Raw genomic sequence first — 21,033 nt, forward strand, 5'->3', positions numbered from 1 at the left:
TAGACCCATGTTCGTCCGCTTATAAGTCAGGACTCGACCGGGGACATCAGTCAGACATCCATCCCAGGCGGAGGACATTAGGCTACAGGTGCGCGGCGCTCATCCCTAAAAAACCAGCAGCGATGCATCACTCCCTGTTCCCACTGTGCGTCCTGGGACTCCTCGCGCTCTCCTCCGCCTGTTACATCCAGAACTGCCCCCGAGGAGGGAAACGGGCTCTGCCGGAGACTGGGAGACAGGTGAAGACCATTATCCTTTCTTCCTTCTTTTGGGATTTTTTTTTCATTCATTTAAAGAGATTGGAAATATATCAAGCTGCCTTATTTTAATTAAATTAAGAGTAATTAACTATGTAAAATAAGGCAGTTCCAAAGCATAAAATTGTATGCACAAGAATTTAATGAGATCAAATTTAATGCTGTTGCTTTAGCATTGCTTTTTGTTTGGATTCAGACGTGGAAATAACAACCCAGCCATTTAACTCACTAAAAACTGAACAGAAAAATGGCAAGGACCACAGTAAAAATCAATTATGATTTTATGATTTTTTTTTTAGAAAAGTCAAATGATAGAACGGAAAAATAATACGTTTTATTGGGTTTGTTAAGAACAGGTTTTTCAAAAAAAAAAAAAAAAAAAAGTCCACTGCAGCATGTTGAGGTTAAAATGTGATAAACATATTTACCTTGAAAGGTGTATGATAAGCATCTGTGTTGTAGCTTATAAGAGAAAAAAAACCTACATGGTATAACGTGTTTAAATCATTTTATTCTTTTTCATTCATTCTCTTCATTCTGATTTCTGGTGTAGAGGTAATGAGTTAATAGACAGAGTAGAAATGTACATAGACATACACTGAAGTGAGAGAAACGGGGTGCGGCAGCAATCACGCCACCATTTGCTATCCAATGTTTTAAAATCAGCTTTTTAGTTAAAATCATGCCCGATACCAACGTTTATTGAATGTTAGAGGAGAGAAATCCTTTGAACAATGACTTTCCTGCAATCAGAAAACATCAAAAGAGAGTTCAGCATTGTACAATGCAAAATAAATGTCACAAATTTCCAAAAATAATAGAGCTGGTTTATAGCACCTGCTTATTTCTATTCAATCCTCCTCCAGTGCATGTCTTGTGGCCCTGGAGACCGGGGCCGCTGCTTCGGACCCAGTATCTGCTGTGGGGAGGGCCTGGGCTGCCTGCTGGGCTCCCCAGAGACAGCTCACTGTGTGGAGGAGAACTACCTGCTCACCCCCTGCCAGGCAGGAGGGAGACCCTGTGGATCTGAGGGAGGACGCTGTGCTGCTTCAGGACTCTGTTGTAACTCAGGTACAGTCTGGTGTGATTGTATCTGTTGGTCATGCTCAGTGGAGTTAATAGATGTAATATGGTATAAACAAGTTCATGGGCACAGTATCATTAAAGTTCCTGTCCTTTCCTTTCCCTCCTCCCTTCCCTCTCAGAGAGCTGTGCGGTAGACTCTGACTGCCTGGGGGAGACCGAGGCCTCAGATCCTGCCCACGGCCCTGCAGGGAGCTCACCTGCAGAACTGCTGCTCCGCCTCCTGCATGTGGCCACCAGAGGACAGACTGAGTACTGATACTGGACCTGTGGAGGTTTCTCTGCTCCTCAGGGTCCTGGAGGTGCAACAGAAATGAAAATAATCTCTTTTCAACTATAAACCTTGAGATTCAAACCAATAAAATACCAAGTCAAACTTTGTTCTCTCTTAACCACTTCTGCTGTGCCAATTCTGTATCTGTATAGACAGAGAACTCTCTTCAACTTGTTTACTGATTGGCTACTTGTATCCAGATCCTGGATACAGTAGATTTCATGTTTGTTCCCAACTTAGAAATGTATATACTAATGCACATACTGTAAACAAAGTTGAATCTATGTGAGGAGGTATTACACACCTCAGAGCTCCAGTTCAAATGAATAGCAGAAAACACTGTAAATAAGACTGGAGATTGACAGCTGAATGACAACGCTTGAGCAGTTTCTTCTTATGTAGTAGAAATATTACTGTATATTGAAAATGAGAGAAACAATACAGAATGTAAAAAAAAAAAAAAAAAACAGCAAATGTCTGTGGTCTGTTCTGATTATTCCCAGGCTCAAAATAATTATACCTTGAACCAATGAGTCACTGAAACTTGTTTATCTACCACCTGCTCGTAAGTGGGTGGGTGCATGCGTCTGTTTATGACAGAAAGTGAATGAGCGCAGAAGGAATATTACCCAATGCAGGTAACATGTTCTGAGAAATTATCATAATCATAATGATTATTGTTGAAGTTGCCCTTTTGAACCTCTTTCATCTTATTTACCCAGAGGGCACAGTTTGTATGGGTGGCACAATTTAAGGGACAGCTCATACAAGGACTGCACTTCTGGATCTTTAAAGGCAGATTAGAAGTTGGGTGTTGTAAAAATCATTTATTGAGTAAGTCCACCACACACATCAGTTGTTGCACCAATGAAATAAATTGAAAGTGTTGATGTGGAATCATTGCAGCCATTTCACTCATCTCCTTCAAGCACACAACTTTGCCCGTTGTGTATCAACATGTCTAATATGCGTAGATGAAGGAAATTCCAGTCCTGATATTCCTTTGTGTGATGATTGAAAGCTGATGTTTCTGCCAGAGCTGATGGTGGTTTGTCTGCAATGTGCTTCACATTCAGCTGGAACAGGATGTGGGACCTCCCAGATTTTGACAGTTGACAGTTACCTGTCTTGACTGATTCAATACCCATGTCACATATCAAGATGTCAATATCATGCTGATCTCTCAGAAATTTGTTGTATGAGCTGATTGATGCATTTCGTTTCCTCTCATTTTCAAAGTCCAACGTCTCGCCCTGTTTCTTGTACATGTCGCAGTAGGGATTTAAATAGAAATGACTATACACTTGTGAAGCAATATCCAGATAAATGCTGATGTTTCCCAGCAGAACATTGCATTGTCACAAGACAATCAATGTTGATGATCAACTTTTTTGTATGGCTGAGTTATTAAAAAGTGCTGCTTGACTTGATCTTGAGTTAAGATCACCGATAATAATATATACAAATTTCAGACATTTTGAAATGAATCCAAATAGATAAAACAGAGTAACACAGTGGTTGGTTGGTCCACTGATTTTGTCTGGATTGAAATATCTTGACAACTATTGGATGGATTGTCATGGAATTCAGCTCAGATATCTAGTTCATAGAGGATTTATCCTACAGACTTTGGTGGTTCCCCTGAGTTTTCCTAGTGTGCTACGCGCAGGTTCATATTTGTGGTTTTAAATGTCTCAACAATTATTTGATGGATTGGATTTATTCATATTCATACCTCTCTCAGTATGAATGGTAGCAACAATAGTTATCTCTTGACTTTCACCGTAGCGTCATCATCAAATCCAGGTTTTAACTTGTCCATTGCTTTGGTTTATGATTAAATACCTGTAAAACTAAAATTAGCTACTTTGCATTTAGCATTTCATGCAAAGCACCACTCCCAGTCTTGTCAGTATCTAATTGAGTCAGATCAGACTATGGTGGCTTGTTTTTCAGAAGATCAAAACATCCTCTAGATTTGATTTAACAAACAAAGTCAGAGAGTTTCAAACCTGTACTACTTGCTTGTACTACTTGGAGGTAGTCTTGTGAATTAAAGGCATTACATTGGACCAGGTGTTAAGTGTTGCATGCATCAAAAGTGAAACTCAAGCCAAACATAATAGAGAGACTGGTTATTTGCTCATCCGTTTTCACTGCTACCACACCACCAAATTTCCCAGCTCCAAAATAAACACACAAGAAAGCAGTCTGTCTTTTGCAACACCAGAAAAAATCCCAAGGGGATCAGTTTGATTTTTTGTCTCCCTCCCAATAGTTTAATTGTAGGTTTTCACGCTCTGTTAAACTGCACAACATGCATCAGAGGTTTAAAGGCCACACCTGAATCAACAGTGAATGAGAAATGTTGCTGCAGCTGCTGCAGTGTTAGGTCAACATAATATCTTGTAATCAGATTCATATCTTTATCAACATGATTTCATTTACGTCATTTAGACCTTCATCAGTATCTGCAATGTTTTGCTTTACAAGTATCTTAAGAACTATGTTGCATGTCAGATTTCCTTTTGCCCTCATTGTTTTTTTGTTTTTTTTGTTTTGTTTTTTTTGTGCTCAGGGATTACAGCCATCATCAGGGACACATGCACACATAATAATTTGCCTCAAGACTTTAGATATAAAATGTCATGTCATATTTCTCCCTTTCATTTTTACATTGGCACATCACTTTGTTTAAGTTTGCAGTTACATTAAGTATCTCTGTGACTTTAATTGTTTAACTGTGACCTCTATCCTACCTTCCATGACTTTGGGTATGGCATTTTCAGACCTCTAAGTATATATCCGTCAATCAAATAAGATCCAGTCAAAAGAATGGTTATTAAACCTGTTGGAGCCTGTCTGAGTGGAGCATACCTGTATCACATACTCATCAAGCGGTTCAGGAGAGTTCAAGAGTCAGGTTCAAAATTAGAGTAATGTTTCTTGTCATAAAGTAAACTTATTCCACTCACTGTAGGTCAGTTACTTTGTCATTCATCATACTATCTTAAAACCCTATGTTTGTATGTTTTCAGCAACATTTTGCACTCAGGAAGATGCCTGCTGGTTTGAGCACATGTTCACGCACTTGCCTCTGAATGTGGGTAGGTAGGTGGGTAAACAGGTGTGTGTGTGTGTGTGTGTGTGTGTGTGTGTGTGTGTGTGTGTGTGTGTTCAGTACCAGTATTTAAGCAGCAAAGACAGATTTCCTTCACTCATTTGCTCTGCCATCATGGATCTGAAAGTTGCAGTCATGATTGTCTGTCTGTGCATTTTGGCCATCACCTCCACAGAAGGTAAGTACCCCAACATCATGAAAAATACACAGAGTTATTTCTCTCTATATACATGTACATGCTTTTTAAATAAGTGTACATAACGATAAGTGTGATAACCTTTGGCACCTCAGTATGGTGCAAGCAAATAAAAATGAAAAATACTGTACCAATATTTATGTTCACTTTTGCCTCAAAAAGTTAAATAAGCATGTGCATGTGTGTTGTAGGAAAAGCAGAGGATGCAGATAATGATAACCAACCAGTTAATCATCAGAATTTGGCCCAGCAGTTTATTGATATCATCCACCTGCTACTTAGTTTCATTTCGTTTCAGCATATTAACTTTCGGCTGATGCTTGTGATGACTTGTGAAGTATTTTCATCCTGCAGTCATCACTACACAACACAAAAATGTCTTTTTTTAATTATTTAAGTTACTAATAGTATGAAGACACAATTTACCCTATGACAAATTTCAGTATACATTTTTCACATTCCGTTACTTTATATTTTCTTTCCAACATTCTTACCCTGGCTTTTAATCTCATATTGTAGCTGCCATCCCAAAATGCTGTGTCAAGATAAGGACAGCCATCAGTAAAAATGTACTGAGGAAGGTGGTAAAATGGTATGAACAGCAGAGCACTGGTGCCTGTGACATCTCTGCACTGATGTAAGTGGTGAAGACCAACAATAAGCCGCAGTGATTTAATAGTTCTCCCATACTTCATTATGATTATTCATTAATGTGATTATAAATTCATTATCTATGCAGTGAACTTAGTAAAGAATTATTATTAACAAAAAAATATATACTTCAGAGTGTAGCATATGCAGATCCAGACGCCACATGAGCTAATACCTGTACTGTTGCTCTGAGTTACATATGCATGCATGCTGTTATCTAAAACTGAAACATAATTTCTCTCTCTTTGTGGGTCTACAGACTTTACCCAAAGGGCAATAAGAAGCCTATTTGCGCTCCTCTCAAGTGGAAACCATTCCTGGTGAGACGTCAACACAAGCAGAGAGCAACTCTCTGAGATGTGGAATGAAAAAAATCTCTCCCCAAGATATCTGTCTTTAATGTCACATTTTCTAGCTGGTGTTCTCAAGAGATTGTGTCATACAGATTCAAGTTCTCGTGGTGTTTTTTTTTTTTTTTTTTTATCAGTTATGCAGACTGTAATCTCTATTTAGTTATAACAAATATTGTCATGTAAACTGAAATATGGAAACAGTTGTCTTTGTCATGACGTATTTCCACAAACACTAAATGGAAAATAAGAGCGAGGCTATAGATGGAGCTTTATGTATGTGAGGAAACTAAAAGATAATGGAAATTAACCATGGAAATGTAACTCTACATTTGTAAAGAAATGAAAGTAAAATGGATTTTCCTTGTTCGGTCATGTCCTCTGATGATGATTAAAACTCAGATTCTGCCGCACCCCCCATCATGACTAATCCCACAGAGACAAGCTGCTACACACAGCTACACACAGCAGAGCCTCAGCTTCACTGAGCTCATTTATTTGATTTATTTCGTTTCATTCTCAAGTGAGTGATCCTCTTAAAAAACTGAGACAAAGAGGTGGAGGACCTTACGTACATTTCTCCATTTATTATAGCTTTTTTGGAGATATACATATATATTAAATAAATATATGTTGTTGTTTTACTTTTATGTTTTAATCTAAGTGTTGTAATTAGATGCATTTAAGGAGGACATCTTTTACAGAGCACAAACATTTTGCCAGCTCTCTGTGGTTAACCAGTGTTCCAGCATGCCTGCCTTTTAGAGTAGTAAACATCATATCAGCACTTTTCATTTGATGGGCCAACATTTTGTTCTTACTTTGATTTTAGCATTTTTATTTTTGATAACAGAAAAAAAAATATGAAAGGATACTGGATGTTGCAGTGTTGTGAGGACGGAGTGGCTAATACCTTTTGACTTTGGGGATTGCATCATAAATGCTTTTTATTCTTTTTAAAATAAAAAAGTGTTTATTGAACAATTTTTCTCGCTTTCTCATAAAATGTAACTTTCTCTGCATCTTGCTTGTTTTGTTTTCATTGTTCATTGTGTGCCATCATCAGAGTCTTGCTGTTATCACACATACTACTATCTGACTGACCTGCAACAGCTGCATCACTTTGCCTAAGCTGACATTTATCCTTACATAAGTTTCCATATGACTTTAACTGTTAAATTGTGACCTATATCCTATGTTTCATAACTTCGGGTATGACAATTTCTGAGTTCTCATTCTGTATCCATTTAAAAGAATAGCTATTAAACCTGTTGGAGCCTGTCTGAGTGCAGCATACCTGTGCCACACACTCATCCAGCACCAACAGTTTCAACAAAGTCTGATTTAAAATGCAAGTAACATTTATTTCATAAGACTTATTTCTCTTACCGTATGTTAAGTACTTCTTCATCACTGTGCGTCTGTATGTTTTCAACCACATTTTGCATTCAGGAAGATGCTGGCTGGTTTGAACACATGTTCACATTCTTATCTCTGAATGTGGGTGGGTAGGTGGGTAAACAGGTGTGTGTGTGTGTGTGTGTGTGTGTGTGTGTGTGTGTTCAGTGCCAGTATTTAAGCACCAAGGACAGATTTCCTTCACTCGTTTGCTCTGCCATCATGGATCTGAAAGTTGCAGTCGTGATCGTCTGTCTGTGCATTTTGGCCATCACCTCAACAGAAGGTAAGTACCCCACCATTATGACAAATACACATAGTAGCTGACCTGTTGTTTATGGTGTCCAGCAGTTCCACGTAGTATATTGTGTATTGTTCTCTTGCCAAAAAAGGCAAAACACTGTAATTGTTTTGTTCAAACCTAACCATATACCATGTTCTGTTATTGTAACATTCTAACCCTGGCTCTTAATCTGATATTGTAGCTGCCATCCCACAATGCTGTGTCAAGATAACAAAGAAAATCCATAAAAATATGCTGATAAACGTGGTGAGATGGTATGAACAGCAGAGCACCGGTGCCTGTGACATCCCTGCCCTGATGTAAGTGGTGAAGACCAACAATAAGCCACAGTGATTATGTACTTCTCACATGCTTCATTATGATTAATCATTCATGCCATTATTAATTCATTGTCTATGCAGTGAACTTAGTAAAGTAATGGCAAAGAAATATACCTCAGATGGCAAAGTGTTATGCCTTTATTGTTAGTGTTGCATATGAAAACTTTATATTTTTGCTGTTTTTTAAAACTGAAATATAATTGTCTCTCTTTGTGGGTCCACAGAGTCTACAGAAAGGGCAGTAAGAGGCCCATTTGTGCTCCTCTCAAGCTGAAGCCATTCCTGGTGAAACACTGGGGAAAAATGAAACAAAACCCAGACCTGGTTCCCCCTTCTGTCATATATAATCCCACAGAGACAAGTGGCTACAGACAGAGGAGGCAGCATAAGAAATGAAAAGTCAAATCACAGGTTACTTACATTCACCTTATGTTTTTATCCAAGTGTTGTACTTAAATGTACTTAATTTTCCTAGAGATATTTTGTCAACTGTCTGTAGTTAACCAGTGTTCCAGTCTGCCTGCCTTTTAAAGTTGTAAACATCTGTTTATTTGATGAACCAACATTTTATTCTTATTCTGATTTTAGGTGTATTGCTTTTGATTACTTAAATAAAATATGAAAGAATACTGGACATTTTTGTAAGAAAATGCTTGTGTACCAAATACTCAGTATAGTGAGGACAGAGTTGCTGATACTTTTTATGACTGAGCATTACATTTTAAGTGTTTGCTTCTTTTCTAAAATAAATACAAGTGTTAATTGAACAATTTGTCTCCTTTTCTTATAAAATATGTCTTTCTCTGCATCATGCCTTTAGAGAGGGGCAGCATGCCTGATGAGTTTTGTGAATGAGTAAAAAGCAACATTTAAATCATCCAAGACTGAAAGAAAATGAGCAGGCATAAAAAAACAGGATTTTGAACTGGCAGCTAGTCAGTGTACAACACATTTCAAGTCTGGCGTTCTTCTTCAGGCAGCATCGAATGCCTTCCAAATTTCATTAATGAACAAGGAATGAATTGCTTTTATGTAATTTTGGACCAAGGTAACATTTTATCAAAATCCAAAAGTGGAAATGTGAAAGTCAGGTAAAATACATGTTGATAACCAGTCAATATAAACTTAGATGAACAGTTAATCACCAGATCACATTATTCTATTCACAGTCACCAACATCAATTAGGTTAAGACCCGAGGCTGTTTAGATACTGACTAACTTATCCAATCAAAACAGCAGAGAACCACCTCCAGCAAATTTCTGTCATCGGCCCTCTTTAGCTGGTACATAAATATATTTTCCCATATGAGTGTTGTTGAGTCAGAGCAGGTTTCACCAGTGTTAGTCATAACATTGTCACTGTAAAAAGATTTCAACCTTTTACACCTTTTCATCTGGGAATTCTCCTTTTTAACATCTCAAGTAGAAGTTTAATTTCCTTTCTCAGAGACCTGGTGTCTAAATCAAACAGTTCAAAAGACAATTCTGCCCCATGATATCAACAACTGTGTAAGAAATATATTGAGAAAACAAACAAGATGGTGTGCACTGTTGAACTCCTGTTGACAGCTTTAATCTGTTTTTTCTTTAATTCTCTAGGGCACTGATTCATCAGCTCTCAAACTGTCAGAAAGTTTGGCAGAGGCTCATCTCAGCTCAGAGGGCAGTATGTGGAAAAGATGATCAAAGACGGATCATAAAAAAGATGATAATTTGCCATACACAAAGTAAAACCAAGAGAAAAAGAGATAGCCCTAAGCAAGCAGGGATACAATAGTGCAGACCTGAACGGACAGTCAAGCTGAAGGAGAAATTATCCTTGTGGTTACCTGTTATTCTTGTCAGTTCAAAATATTTTACACTGAGGACTTCACAGTTCACTAGCGCCCTCTAGTGGAAATACTGAAACGCAAATAGTTATAGAAGCCAGTGGGCAACAACTCAGTTCAACCCAAGTGATGTTTACAGGCTCATTCTAAACCTCTGCTGCTGCAGATTTTTGCCAAAGTAGGTAGGCTCATAAACAGAAGCATCCCAGTAGTAGAATAGAAAATGTTTGTCTGATGATATACTTGGCACTGCTACCGGGCAGCTCCACATGCCCATGCAAAGCAACACCACATTCTGGATACAGCATTTCCTCTTAAAACACTTTCACTCAGGAAACTGGCCCCAAAAGTTTACATAATCTTGCTTGCTTCAGGAAATCTTATTTTGGCTCTCAGATACTTTGTTACATCACTTGAATCCAGTAAATGCACCACTGAAAATCAGCAATAATCACTGCCAAGTGGCTGCCAGATATGGAATATTTTCAGCATTTTTGACTCTCACAGTTTGGTTTGGTAAACCATACATACAGATATCAATCATTTCTACCGATTAATGACTGTGGGTGATGTACAATAAGAGTCTTCTTCAGCAGCATGTATTCCTGTAAGCATGTTCATCTCAACAAATGTAACATCTCAGTATGACTTTTGTTTCTAAACAGATCTGCTGACTCCAGCCAACTACATTCAAATAAGGCACTTTGTCTTCCACAGCAGATTTCAGGGTGCAGCAAACTCACTCCCAACAGTCTCACAGAAAGTACTTTGACTACTTGCCCACCGGGGTGTGACGACTACTCTTTGTCTAATAACGTTTAACTTGGCATAGCTATCAGAGAGCTCTTTAGCCTAAAGCTGAGCAGGAATGTGCTGCACAAATACTAGTCTAAGCTAGTCTACATAAGATACAAAAACATATAGTGTTGTGTCTGTGTCTGAAGACAGCTAGTGGTTTGGTTTCTGCCTTAATGCTCTGTTAATATTTATTTTGAAAAGAAAATGAGTTGTTTGTCTGTTTTGTGGTTGTGGTTATGTTTCATTACTACAGCACATGTACACACTGTATTAACTCAATGTAACTTAATCATATTAACTCAACAAAATTTGAGATGTACATATCACAGGTCCCTCTTGTAGACAGTTTATTGCTAAGATATAAACTGAATCACAGGTAAAGATCTCTGCAAAAAGAGACTCAACTAACAGCCTTTGCTCTGCAGAAGCCTTGGCTTTGTTTCAGAATCCAAAACTAACCAAAACTGGACAGAAGTTTGTATTTGTGGGCTACAGGTTACATAATGTACTTTGTACAACATTATACATACAAGGAAAACAATTACCTGACAGCAGCTAACTAATATATATATACTTCTGTAGTTTCAAACACTCAACAGTGTTTCACATGCACCAGCAGGACCACGTGACATTAAAATTTTACCCACACCTTAATGAATGACAGGGTCTATCCTTCATTTATTATTTTATTTTATTTTATTTTTTTATTTAAAACCTCACATTCTATATAAAATTACTATTACTGGTATAAAACTATATACAATTTTCAATACAGGCTTTGCTTATAATAAAGTGTTTATCATGTTGTTGCTACTTAATAAATAATCCATCAGTAGAATTATGAAAAATGCATTCCAAATAAATAATTTTCAAATATTTTATTGGCAACCTAGTGCTTTATTTTGAAACTGTAAACTACGTCAAGCAAATTTAACTTGCCTATGAGGAAATCATGCACCTAATTTTTTGAAATATATTTATTGTTCTTTTATTCCGCCATTAAGTGATAATCAGGTTTGATAACTAGGAAAAAAGAAAACACTTGGGGTAAAGGCACCAGTCTGACTCCCCTTCTGAATGATGTAACATTGTGAGGACCGCCCACCTGTCCACTTTTCCTGTGTGGACGTTCACAAGCGGCTGACAGGAAACACCAGTAAAAGCTGCTGTTAAACCAGGAAAAATTCCGCCTTAGAGAAAAAGAATTTTATTAAAGCTAGTTCCCGACGATGTCTGCTCAAGCTCGTCAAGAAACTGCTGAACACTCCGGACTGCTGAAGCTTCTCTCCGCTGTGTTTTACGCCGGCAGCTCGTTTCTGATTACAGTGGTGAATAAAACGGTGCTGACAAGCTTCAGGTGGGTGGTGCTTTGTCGTCCCGTCACTCACTTATCCATGTAGATTCATTGAAGGTCACGCACAGAGGAAGCTTTCAAGATGTCCTCCTCTCACACAGTTGTTCTGTCTTTGTGCAGGTTTCCTTCCTACATGTGTCTGGGAATTGGCCAGGTGAGTTGTCTAGGTATGGATGTTTGTTTGTCACGCGCAACACACACTTGTTTCATGGGTCAATTTGGTTCTTTCAGATGATCACCACTCTTGTAGTCCTTTATGCTGCTAAAAGAAGCAAAACAGTCCAGTTTCAAGATTTTGACAGAAGTATTCTCTTAAAGGTAAACCCTTCTTCACCATTCATCTTTGTTTAATTGTATTCTATCTTCCAAAACACTGTATGCCTTTGTTTTCTTGCCAGATTTTCCCTCTTCCTTTGCTGTATGTTGGGAACCATATAACGGGACTTGCCAGCACCAAAAAACTCAGGTTTATATCAGTTTGGTTTTTATTTTAATATAACAGATTTTGGTTCTCAAGTTTCTTAGTGCTCATTCATGTGGTCTTTCCAAAAACAGTTTACCCATGTTTACAGTATTACGGAAATTCACCATATTGATGACAATGATCTTGGAAGTATACATACTAAGGTAAGACATATATCTTATTCTTATTTCTGTTGGAGCTTTGAAACACTTTATACTGTGTCACTTCGCATTCTTATTTAGATTTATAATGAGTTTATCAGTAGAATTAAACAAGACAGGGGTTTCCAGTGATAGAAGAACAGGAGAACAGGATGTAATTTAGACAGGGGAAAGATTGCCAAGTGCTGTCGACGTGTGCCCATGGATGAATTACTGAATGGACATACTGGACCCATGGGGTCAGGGGGGCCCTGGGCCAGAGCTTCTGTTTAACTTGACTTAACATTTCTTGTTTAGAAGTCAAACAAATTACCATTAAGAGATACAAAACTCTACAAAGAAACATAAAATGGCCTCAAAGATGCAAAACGACCACAAAGATGTCTGTCTGAATCTGTGGCTCTTGCCTTTTACATTGTCCCCGGACCCACAGTTTTTCCATGCATGTGCCTCTTCCTCTTCTCTCTCATTTTTTAAAAACTTTAATGTTCCTTTTTTCAGAAAAACATTTCCAAAACGCCTTGTGTATAGTGTTGTAGCCATAGTTCTTGGTGCCATGGTTGCTGCAAGGTATGGATTTTTTAAGGCTATAATTTTTTATAGATTGATTAAGAACTGATCCAAGTGCAGCCAGTAAACCTGCCACTGCATTTTCCCTCCATCTTTTCCTCTCCTGTAGTTCTGACTTGGCCTTCGACGTGGAGGGCTACACTTTCATCCTGCTCAATGATGCCTTTACTGCTGCCAGTAGTGTGTACACTAAGAAGAAACTTGGTACTGAGGTAACGTGTGTTACTGATAGCTTCAGAACAGTTACCACACCCACCTGTCTGCGCAGGTGTGGTAAACTGCTTGTAAGGTTAGGACGAGGTTAAACTTGACTTGTTAGTCCTAAAAATTTTAATTCTTGAGTGATTGTTTACATTGGTATCATACATCTAAGACTGCTGGGAAACAATGTGTTTGGACAGTTATTTTGTCAACAAATAAAAACATATTGTAATATTCAATATAAGATATAAACTCAGACATTAGGTTTTAACTTTAGCATTATAAGGTGATGGCTTTGTGTGTGTTCAGCCACCCCTTGAAGTAAACAAGACCTTGAACACACCAGGATCTCCACATTGTCAAACACTATACACACATACAAAAATATAAGAGGACAACAGCTGGATTGACTCTCTGAAACAGGAATTTTAAAACCCCCAGCTGTTTGACTGCACAGCATTGACTTATTTGGAAGTAAAATGAGAAGAATTATTGATACTTTTAAATGTTAAGGTCAATTTTTAATGTTTAGGTTTGGTGTTTGTTACACAACCATGTCTGGAAATTATCTGTGTATGTTTGATTTGCTAACATTTATATCTCATATTTTCTCTTTTTTGTCAGGGCCTTGGGAAATACGGTGTCTTATTTTATAACGCGCTGATCATTGTAATCCCCACTCTGGTGGCAAGTGCATTAACTGGAGATTTACATGAGGTACATACAATAACTGTATATTCTCTCTGAGTGTTTTTGTTTGTGTTTCCTGTCTGACTGCCCTTGCATGCTTTGACCTACAGGCAGTCACATTTGAGGACTGGGTTAAAGCCACATTTATTATCTGTTTCCTCATGTCCTGCTTCATGGGGTACAGTATGTCACTATTACTCAGTCCACACTTACATACATAGCTCTTACCTCACTTCCTCAGCCTACCCAGTTTTGTAACACTCAGCTCTGTTTTTTTCAGGTTTGTGTTGATGTATTCCATAGTCCTGTGCAGCTATTATAACTCTGCACTTACTACCACAGTAGTTGGGGCAATAAAGGTAAGACACTACACAATGTGATGTGAACTATCATAAAGCAATAAAAAAGAGCCTGCAGTATTTTGTAGTGTTAAGAATTCTTTAAAAAGTTACACCTAGATCTAAATCTGTACCAAAAACTGGTTCCACTCAATTTTTTGTGATGTTCTGCTAAGAAACAGACATAAAACTATACATAACTGAAATAATCATCTCCCTCAGTGGAGGTAACTATGTGTTGACATTTTCACTAATTTGCATAAATATTAAAAATTTCCCCAGAATGTTGCAGTAGCCTACATTGGCATATTTGTGGGTGGCGACTACCTGTTCTCTTGGACTAACTTCCTAGGTCTCGGCATCTGGTAAGAAATGTTTTCCATTTGTTATGACTAAAGCTGAAAACTGTCAGGAGTCAGCATTTGTCAATATGTCTGTTTGCCTGTTTTTGTTCTAACCGGCATCTTTGAACTAAAACTCATTGCCTTGGTACACATATTGTTAGTCACTCTCAGTAATGGCTAAGTTGTATTTTCCATGGCCCAACAGTTCATTGCTTTTATCTTTTGCTTTGCAGTATGTCAGGTGGATTAGTGTATTCATATCACACCTTTAACAACAAATCATCTGGTAATAGCACAGAAGGAGCACAGGAGCTGAAGATTCACATTACAGAGGATTCAACAGGGAGATACTCTACCAGCTAAATGGACGATATTTTAGTCTTCACCACACAGTGGCATTGTTCTGCTTCATATTGGAGCGTAATGTTGCTTTGACACTTTTATATTTATTTAAGCTCAGTGAATTGATTTTAATGGATACATGACTGGTGCTATCTGTTGAATTCCACTACTAAATCATGACTGAATAAATTTACAAGAGCCTATAACTTTGAGTCGAATTCGGTGAATGTTTATTGAAGACCAACAATTATATAACAGTGTGGACAGTCTGTCAGAGAAATCTTACCTTGTGTATAATAAAATATATATCTACCAAGCAAGCAGGATCACTCTATACTTGTCACAAACATGAAAACTGTTGGAGGATGTTAGCGGAGGGGAAAACTGAAACTAAAATTCAACTTCAAAAGCTCTCTGTAAATTGTGCACACTCAGTATTCTAACAAACACAAGGTGTATATATTAAATGCCATAATCTTCTCAAACCACAAAATAGACTAAGTGTTAGAAAATGCTTCAAAATATACTATAACTGGACACAATAAATCATTTGGCGTTTTGATTATCAACAATTAACAATTTGCCTTCCAGTTTCACAACTCCACCAGGGTAATTTGTAAATCGAACAGATTCAAACATCACAGCTAGAGTGACAGAGTGACAGGTTGTTGGTGCAGGTTTTCACTAAACAACCAGAAGCAGGGCAGTTATGAGAGGCGTCATACAGTGTTGAAGGATGTAGTGTTGCGGGGAAAAAAAAAAAACAACAACAACAAAAAAAAAAAAAAACAGCACTACACATCTCAGGTTATGAAAAACAGGTGCCATTTTCCTGGACACTATACAAAACAGATCTAATCTTCAGTGCATTGCAAGCTTAATCCAAGACTTAATGGTGGGTGTAAGTGCTTCATCAAAATCAATGGGATGTCAAAATTTATGCATCAAAGCTGGGAATTTTTTTTTGGTGAAGTCAGAACATTTTCCTTTACACTCTTGAACATAATGAACAAAATGTTATCCAGAAAGAAAAAAAAAGGTGAAATAAATATTTCATAATTTAAAATTTGAAATGAGATGACATAGCTGCACCACACACTGGTATGATGCTTATGCCTGTATCATAACTGGTCTGCCGCCTTTTAATATAAAAGGTGACTGACATCCATTGTAAAACATCTCCCGTCTGGTTGGAAAACTTGGCCTGCAGGCTTTACACAAATCTCTTATATCTATGATGAAACTAGTTGTTAAAATGGAAATATGGTACGTGCTGAAAATCTGAACTTTAAACCACTGTAGAATGTTAATTGACTCAATCCAGAAGCTGGTAGGTAGTTGGCCCGGGGTGAATTTTCCCTGCACTTGTCAGGTAAATGTCAAGCAGATATGGTCATGTGTAAATACTGAGATGAGTGGCAAAGCTATAAAAGTCTGGATTTTTTTGGAAAAGCTTGTGCCTGACCAGACCTCTGGATTATGCTTGCAATGATCACCTCTCACTTGCACGTTAAAAAAAAAAAAAAAGACCATGTCACATGTCAGAACTGATCCAGCTCCCCTGACTTTTTTGTGTCTCCTTTTGTCTACCTTTTGCTCTCCACTTTTATTTTAATTAGACAGAGTTGTACCAGTGAGGCAAAAAACTATCTGAACCTTCCTCAATCCATTTCTACCACCACTACTGTCACCGGTGGTGGTGAAATTGTGCTTACAAGGCCGGAGATGAAACCTGGGAGCATGAGAGGTCACCTGACAGTCAGAATGCAACTTAACATTTCCTATGTTTAACCACACCCTGTATCGCTCTGTCCATCTGAGCTTAACCCATATATACATCAGTCATACACACTCTTACACTCACAATATACTTAAAAAACTCGTTACCATCAAAGTGCAAACAAAACAAATTAAAAAACATAACAGGTTTTCTTTCTTTGCCTGTAGAAGACACAAGAAAGAAAGACATTCTTCATATAGTCAAATCTACAATTATAGCAGCCTAAAAGAATAAAATGTAAGCCGAGTAAGGTGCTTTAGCTTGTGCCTTCCTGGTGCTGTGGGGGGTGGGGGTGGGGGTTAGATGACGCTGTGCATAACACTGATCTCAGGCCAACTCTTTCTCAAAGTCTGGCTTCACAACTTGATAGAACAAACTAAACTAGTCTTCGATCTGTGTTTATGAACGAGTATTTTAGCCACAGCACATATTGCAGGAAGGCGGTTTGGGAATGGAAATATGAGGGGAAGGGAATGGGAGTCCAGGATCAGGACGTTGGTGGGTGTTCAGGCAGACAGGTTGTTGGCCAGCTCAATGAGCGCCAGAGCACCATGGAGACGCTCTCGCTGCTCCTGGAGGCGCCGCTTGGCGGCTCCTCCCTGGCTGCTCTTCTCCTCCTCCATGGCCTCTTCCTCTTCCCCGTTCTCTTCATCAGACTGGAGGAACTCCATGGGATCCTGCTGCTCCTGGTCCTCCGCTCTTGCCTTGCTCTGCGGCTTCACCTTGGTGGTTGTGGGGGCGCGCTGCTCGCGGGTTCGCCAGTACCTGTAAGGACAGAGATTATATTAGCATACAATATAAGCAGAAAATGACATCATATGTCAAATACATGTTTTATAAAACTATAGCTCAGTATGTACATATGTATGTTCACTTACTTTGCCAGCCACTCTGCCACAGCCTTGTTATCCACAGACTGAGCTTTCCCCAGACCCTCCTTTGGTTCCTCCCTCTTCAGACGAGAGAAGGGGTGCTTGGGGCAGTGACGATTGGCATGGGTGAACCGATTGCCACATCCTGCAGAGAAGGCATCAGGTATGAGTAAATGCAGTAAACTATTAGAAGTCACGTTTTGTGTGAATTAAGATGCGTAATGTGTGACTTTTTTGTCGTCTGCAGTTGTCATGAATACACATTAATGTATCAGGGCAGTAAGAATAGACTGGTATTTTTAACATGTAAGGTAATAATAGTGAATAAATCCTATTGTTGTTATAAGTCATACAATTCTTGTTTTGGTTTTCAGCTAGTACACATGTATTATGACATACAGTTACACTGACAGGGTTGTGTTTCTCAGGTACTTTCCAGATGCTTCAAATAGAACTCAGCCATTCAAAGCTCTAGTCAGTCACACTAACTGAGCCTCTTGTCATACCATTGGAAAGTACCCCAAAAATGGAAGTTTACAATACTCTGACTCATTTGTTTGCCAGAACAACATTGTTTAAATAGCACTCTGTTTAAGCTCTTTTCTTTTAAGAAATCCACCTTTTTCTGAGCAGACAAAGGGTTTTTCCCCAGTGTGCAGCCGCTGGTGCGTCTTCAGCTGACCACTCTGAACAAATGCCTTCCCACAGTTTGGGTAGTCACAGAGATATGGCCTCTCTCCTGGGGGGTAAAAGAAGATGTTGTTCATGTAACAGCACTGTCATGAATATACAAGTCAGTACTTATTACATAGTGCTGATTGTCACATGTAGAATATAGAGGTCAGTTGTCAAGCACATAATTGTGCCCCCCTCCTGCTCAGCATGCTACTGTTACATTTGCTCAGACAGGTGTTTACATGACCTTCCCTGTTTCTGGTAGTGTAGGAAAGATCATTATGTAGTCATGACACCTCCCACCTTTCCTCAAGGCACCTGTTTTCTTTAGAACAAGTCAATACATTGTAGCTTTGTTCATTAGCTATGCGGCTGCCTTGCCATCTCTCTCACCTGTGTGTGTCCTCTTATGAGCCTGGAGAGATTTCTCTCTAGGAAACACTCGGTTGCAGATGTTACAGCGGATACGGCTGGAGGACGTCTCCCCCTCGCTTATCAGCTCTCGGACAGTGTCAGCTCGTGGGCGGCCTCTGCGGATACCATCCTGACAGCACAAATACACAGAATTTTTTTTTTACATAGACTTAATAATCACCTCAAGAACACTTTTCCCCCCTGTTGGCAGAACAGCAGCCATAAACAGATCCACAGCATGATTTGACAGATTAGGTACAAAATGCTTTCATACTTTTATGGCATAATGAATTTGCAACATATGAGTCAAGATCAGCGAGCATAATTTAAACTCACATCATGTTAATACTACTTTTTTTACATACTGTATATACGTAGTTTTGCTGTTGGTGTGTATTTGATACAATCTAAGATCATACCAGTCATAATTTCTTTCGATGGGTTCACGTGTTACATTGTTGCACGTTTGTCCATTATAATTCGTTCACATCCGGTTACACTTTTGGCGCGCTGCTAGGCGTCATGTATGAGCAGCTGCTCCAGATTCAGGAAGTAACTGGGGTTTAAAATCCACCATGTCACACCCTAATGCGCGGGCGTTTTTTTAAATGACTCTCGATCTCGGCCATGTTAAGACCGAGTCAAAACCTAATTTCACCGCTTTAAAATACGGTATCTTGTGAAAATAACCCTATATGTACCACTAGACTGTGTTAATCTGCTATCACGATTCAGCTCGGAATAGTTCATGTCTTTAAATGCTACCAATATCATCATGCATGCGCTTTATCTCTCCAGATCTATTATCATCACCAGTAATTACACATTTTATAAGTGTTGCTGTGAGTTACAAATGTTGCTTTAAGTGTATTACAGTATTGTCAGCAACCTCAAACTGTAAAAAAGTAATTATAGCTTTTCAATACTATCCCAGTCTGGACAAAATAACCGTTATGCCACGTTGTAGGCAGTGTCATAATGATTAAAATAAGATTTTTTTTACCTTGATCTGGTCAGGTGAGGGAGCCGTGTCCTCCTCCCTGGCCGTCTGGGTCCCGGTAGGGGACGAAGCCCCGCTCACTGAGCCCGGGCTCAGAGTCACATTGTGGGCGTTCTCCCCCCATTTCCACGGATAGACCATAAAGTCGCTGAAACCGGGGCTCGTCGGCGTCAGGGCCTCGGCTTTCCTGGGTTTGATCGGAGTGGTCTTGATGACGGACACCAAAACTCTTTTAGGCGAGTCGTTGCAGAAAATCACTTGCGGATGCTTGTTGTCAGCCATCGTATGGATGTCAAAATTGCGGTGTTACTCGCAAAAGAAAGCCGAGAATCTGCAAAAGTTTTAACTCTGATTACTTTTGTTTTTAAAAATCAATAGACAAAAGTCATAAATAGTGCGGCTTTTCAATCTGGAGTGAATATGTCCTTCATTTCCAATGAAGGACTTGAAAAAAAAATCTCGTGTCCCTTCTTTGCAACAAAGTATCCTCAAAAGATACAGTCAGATATGAAGATGACGGTAAGTTTCCTTCTTGTCGCAGCGGGTCGTCTGAACTGACCTGTGTGCGCTCACAGGAGCGTTGTCCCGCGTTGCAAAATCGCGCCTGAGCAGCTGCCTGACCAATCGGATGAAGAGATCTCAACCCACGTGTTGAAAGAAACGAGAAATGACCAATGACAGCAGACGCCTTCGCTGACGTAGCGAGCCCGTAAAACCAATAGACAGAACGGAGAGCGTTCTGTGTGCTATGATTGGTCGAGATGTTTTTGTCCAATGAGATTTAAACACTTGACGCGCGCCCTCGCACGCTAACATCAAAATTGGCCAATGAAGACGAGCAGAGCGCACGCTCGGCTTCGACGTGGCCAATGAGCGTGAAGGCGGTTAATTTTACCCCACAGACGAGCAGATGGCCCGTTCCCGCGCTGAGAAGTCTGTTTATGTTATTACATTTTTTGGTCAATTTAAAGGGAAAGGAAACGGTGGCTCAGAGGCGCCAAAGTTACGTAATCAATTTAGGGCGGAATTACTTGAACAAAGGGTGTTCTGTGTGACTTAAAAAGAAATAGAAACTGAGGGTTATTTGAAATTTTGCCTTTGTTAAATTAGTGTACAACACCATTGTGGTTATTTCATTCTCTATCATCTAATTTCTATATGCTTGAGAATTTTCAGATACACAAAGATACAGGAAATGTGTCAGTGTTGGTTGCAGAAAGTATCAGAATGATACATTTTTATATTGG

The 21,033-nt window shown here is 39.0% G+C and overlaps 3 protein-coding genes across 3 annotated transcripts; 2 read left to right on the forward strand and 1 right to left on the reverse strand.

Moving 5' to 3' along the window:
- Positions 1-22: 22 nt before the first annotated feature.
- avp (arginine vasopressin) lies at positions 23-1,732 on the forward strand. The gene is made up of 3 exons (XM_018674883.2): positions 23-239; positions 1,124-1,328; positions 1,463-1,732. The coding sequence occupies exons 1-3, from the start codon at positions 123-125 to the stop codon at positions 1,597-1,599; spliced, it is 459 nt and encodes a 152-aa protein (XP_018530399.1). The 5' UTR covers positions 23-122; the 3' UTR covers positions 1,600-1,732.
- Positions 1,733-11,680: 9,948 nt separating this feature from the next.
- Positions 11,681-15,885, forward strand: slc35d2 (solute carrier family 35 member D2). The gene is made up of 12 exons (XM_018674915.2): positions 11,681-11,939; positions 12,057-12,090; positions 12,168-12,254; positions 12,335-12,402; positions 12,492-12,563; positions 13,062-13,130; positions 13,240-13,342; positions 13,956-14,048; positions 14,132-14,199; positions 14,302-14,380; positions 14,642-14,724; positions 14,937-15,885. Exons 1-12 carry the CDS (start codon positions 11,812-11,814, stop codon positions 15,064-15,066), a joined length of 1,014 nt encoding a protein of 337 aa, XP_018530431.1. The 5' UTR covers positions 11,681-11,811; the 3' UTR covers positions 15,067-15,885.
- znf367 (zinc finger protein 367) lies at positions 15,253-20,357 on the reverse strand. Its single transcript, XM_018674921.2, has 5 exons — positions 19,790-20,357; positions 18,766-18,916; positions 18,317-18,436; positions 17,704-17,842; positions 15,253-17,590 (listed from the first exon to the last, which is right to left on the reverse strand). Exons 1-5 carry the CDS (start codon positions 20,066-20,068, stop codon positions 17,332-17,334), a joined length of 948 nt encoding a protein of 315 aa, XP_018530437.1. The 5' UTR covers positions 20,069-20,357; the 3' UTR covers positions 15,253-17,331.
- Positions 20,358-21,033: the final 676 nt, after the last annotated feature.

This window comes from Lates calcarifer, linkage group LG13 (genome assembly GCF_001640805.2).
Source record: "Lates calcarifer isolate ASB-BC8 linkage group LG13, TLL_Latcal_v3, whole genome shotgun sequence".
Classification (NCBI taxonomy): domain Eukaryota; kingdom Metazoa; phylum Chordata; class Actinopteri; family Centropomidae; genus Lates; species Lates calcarifer.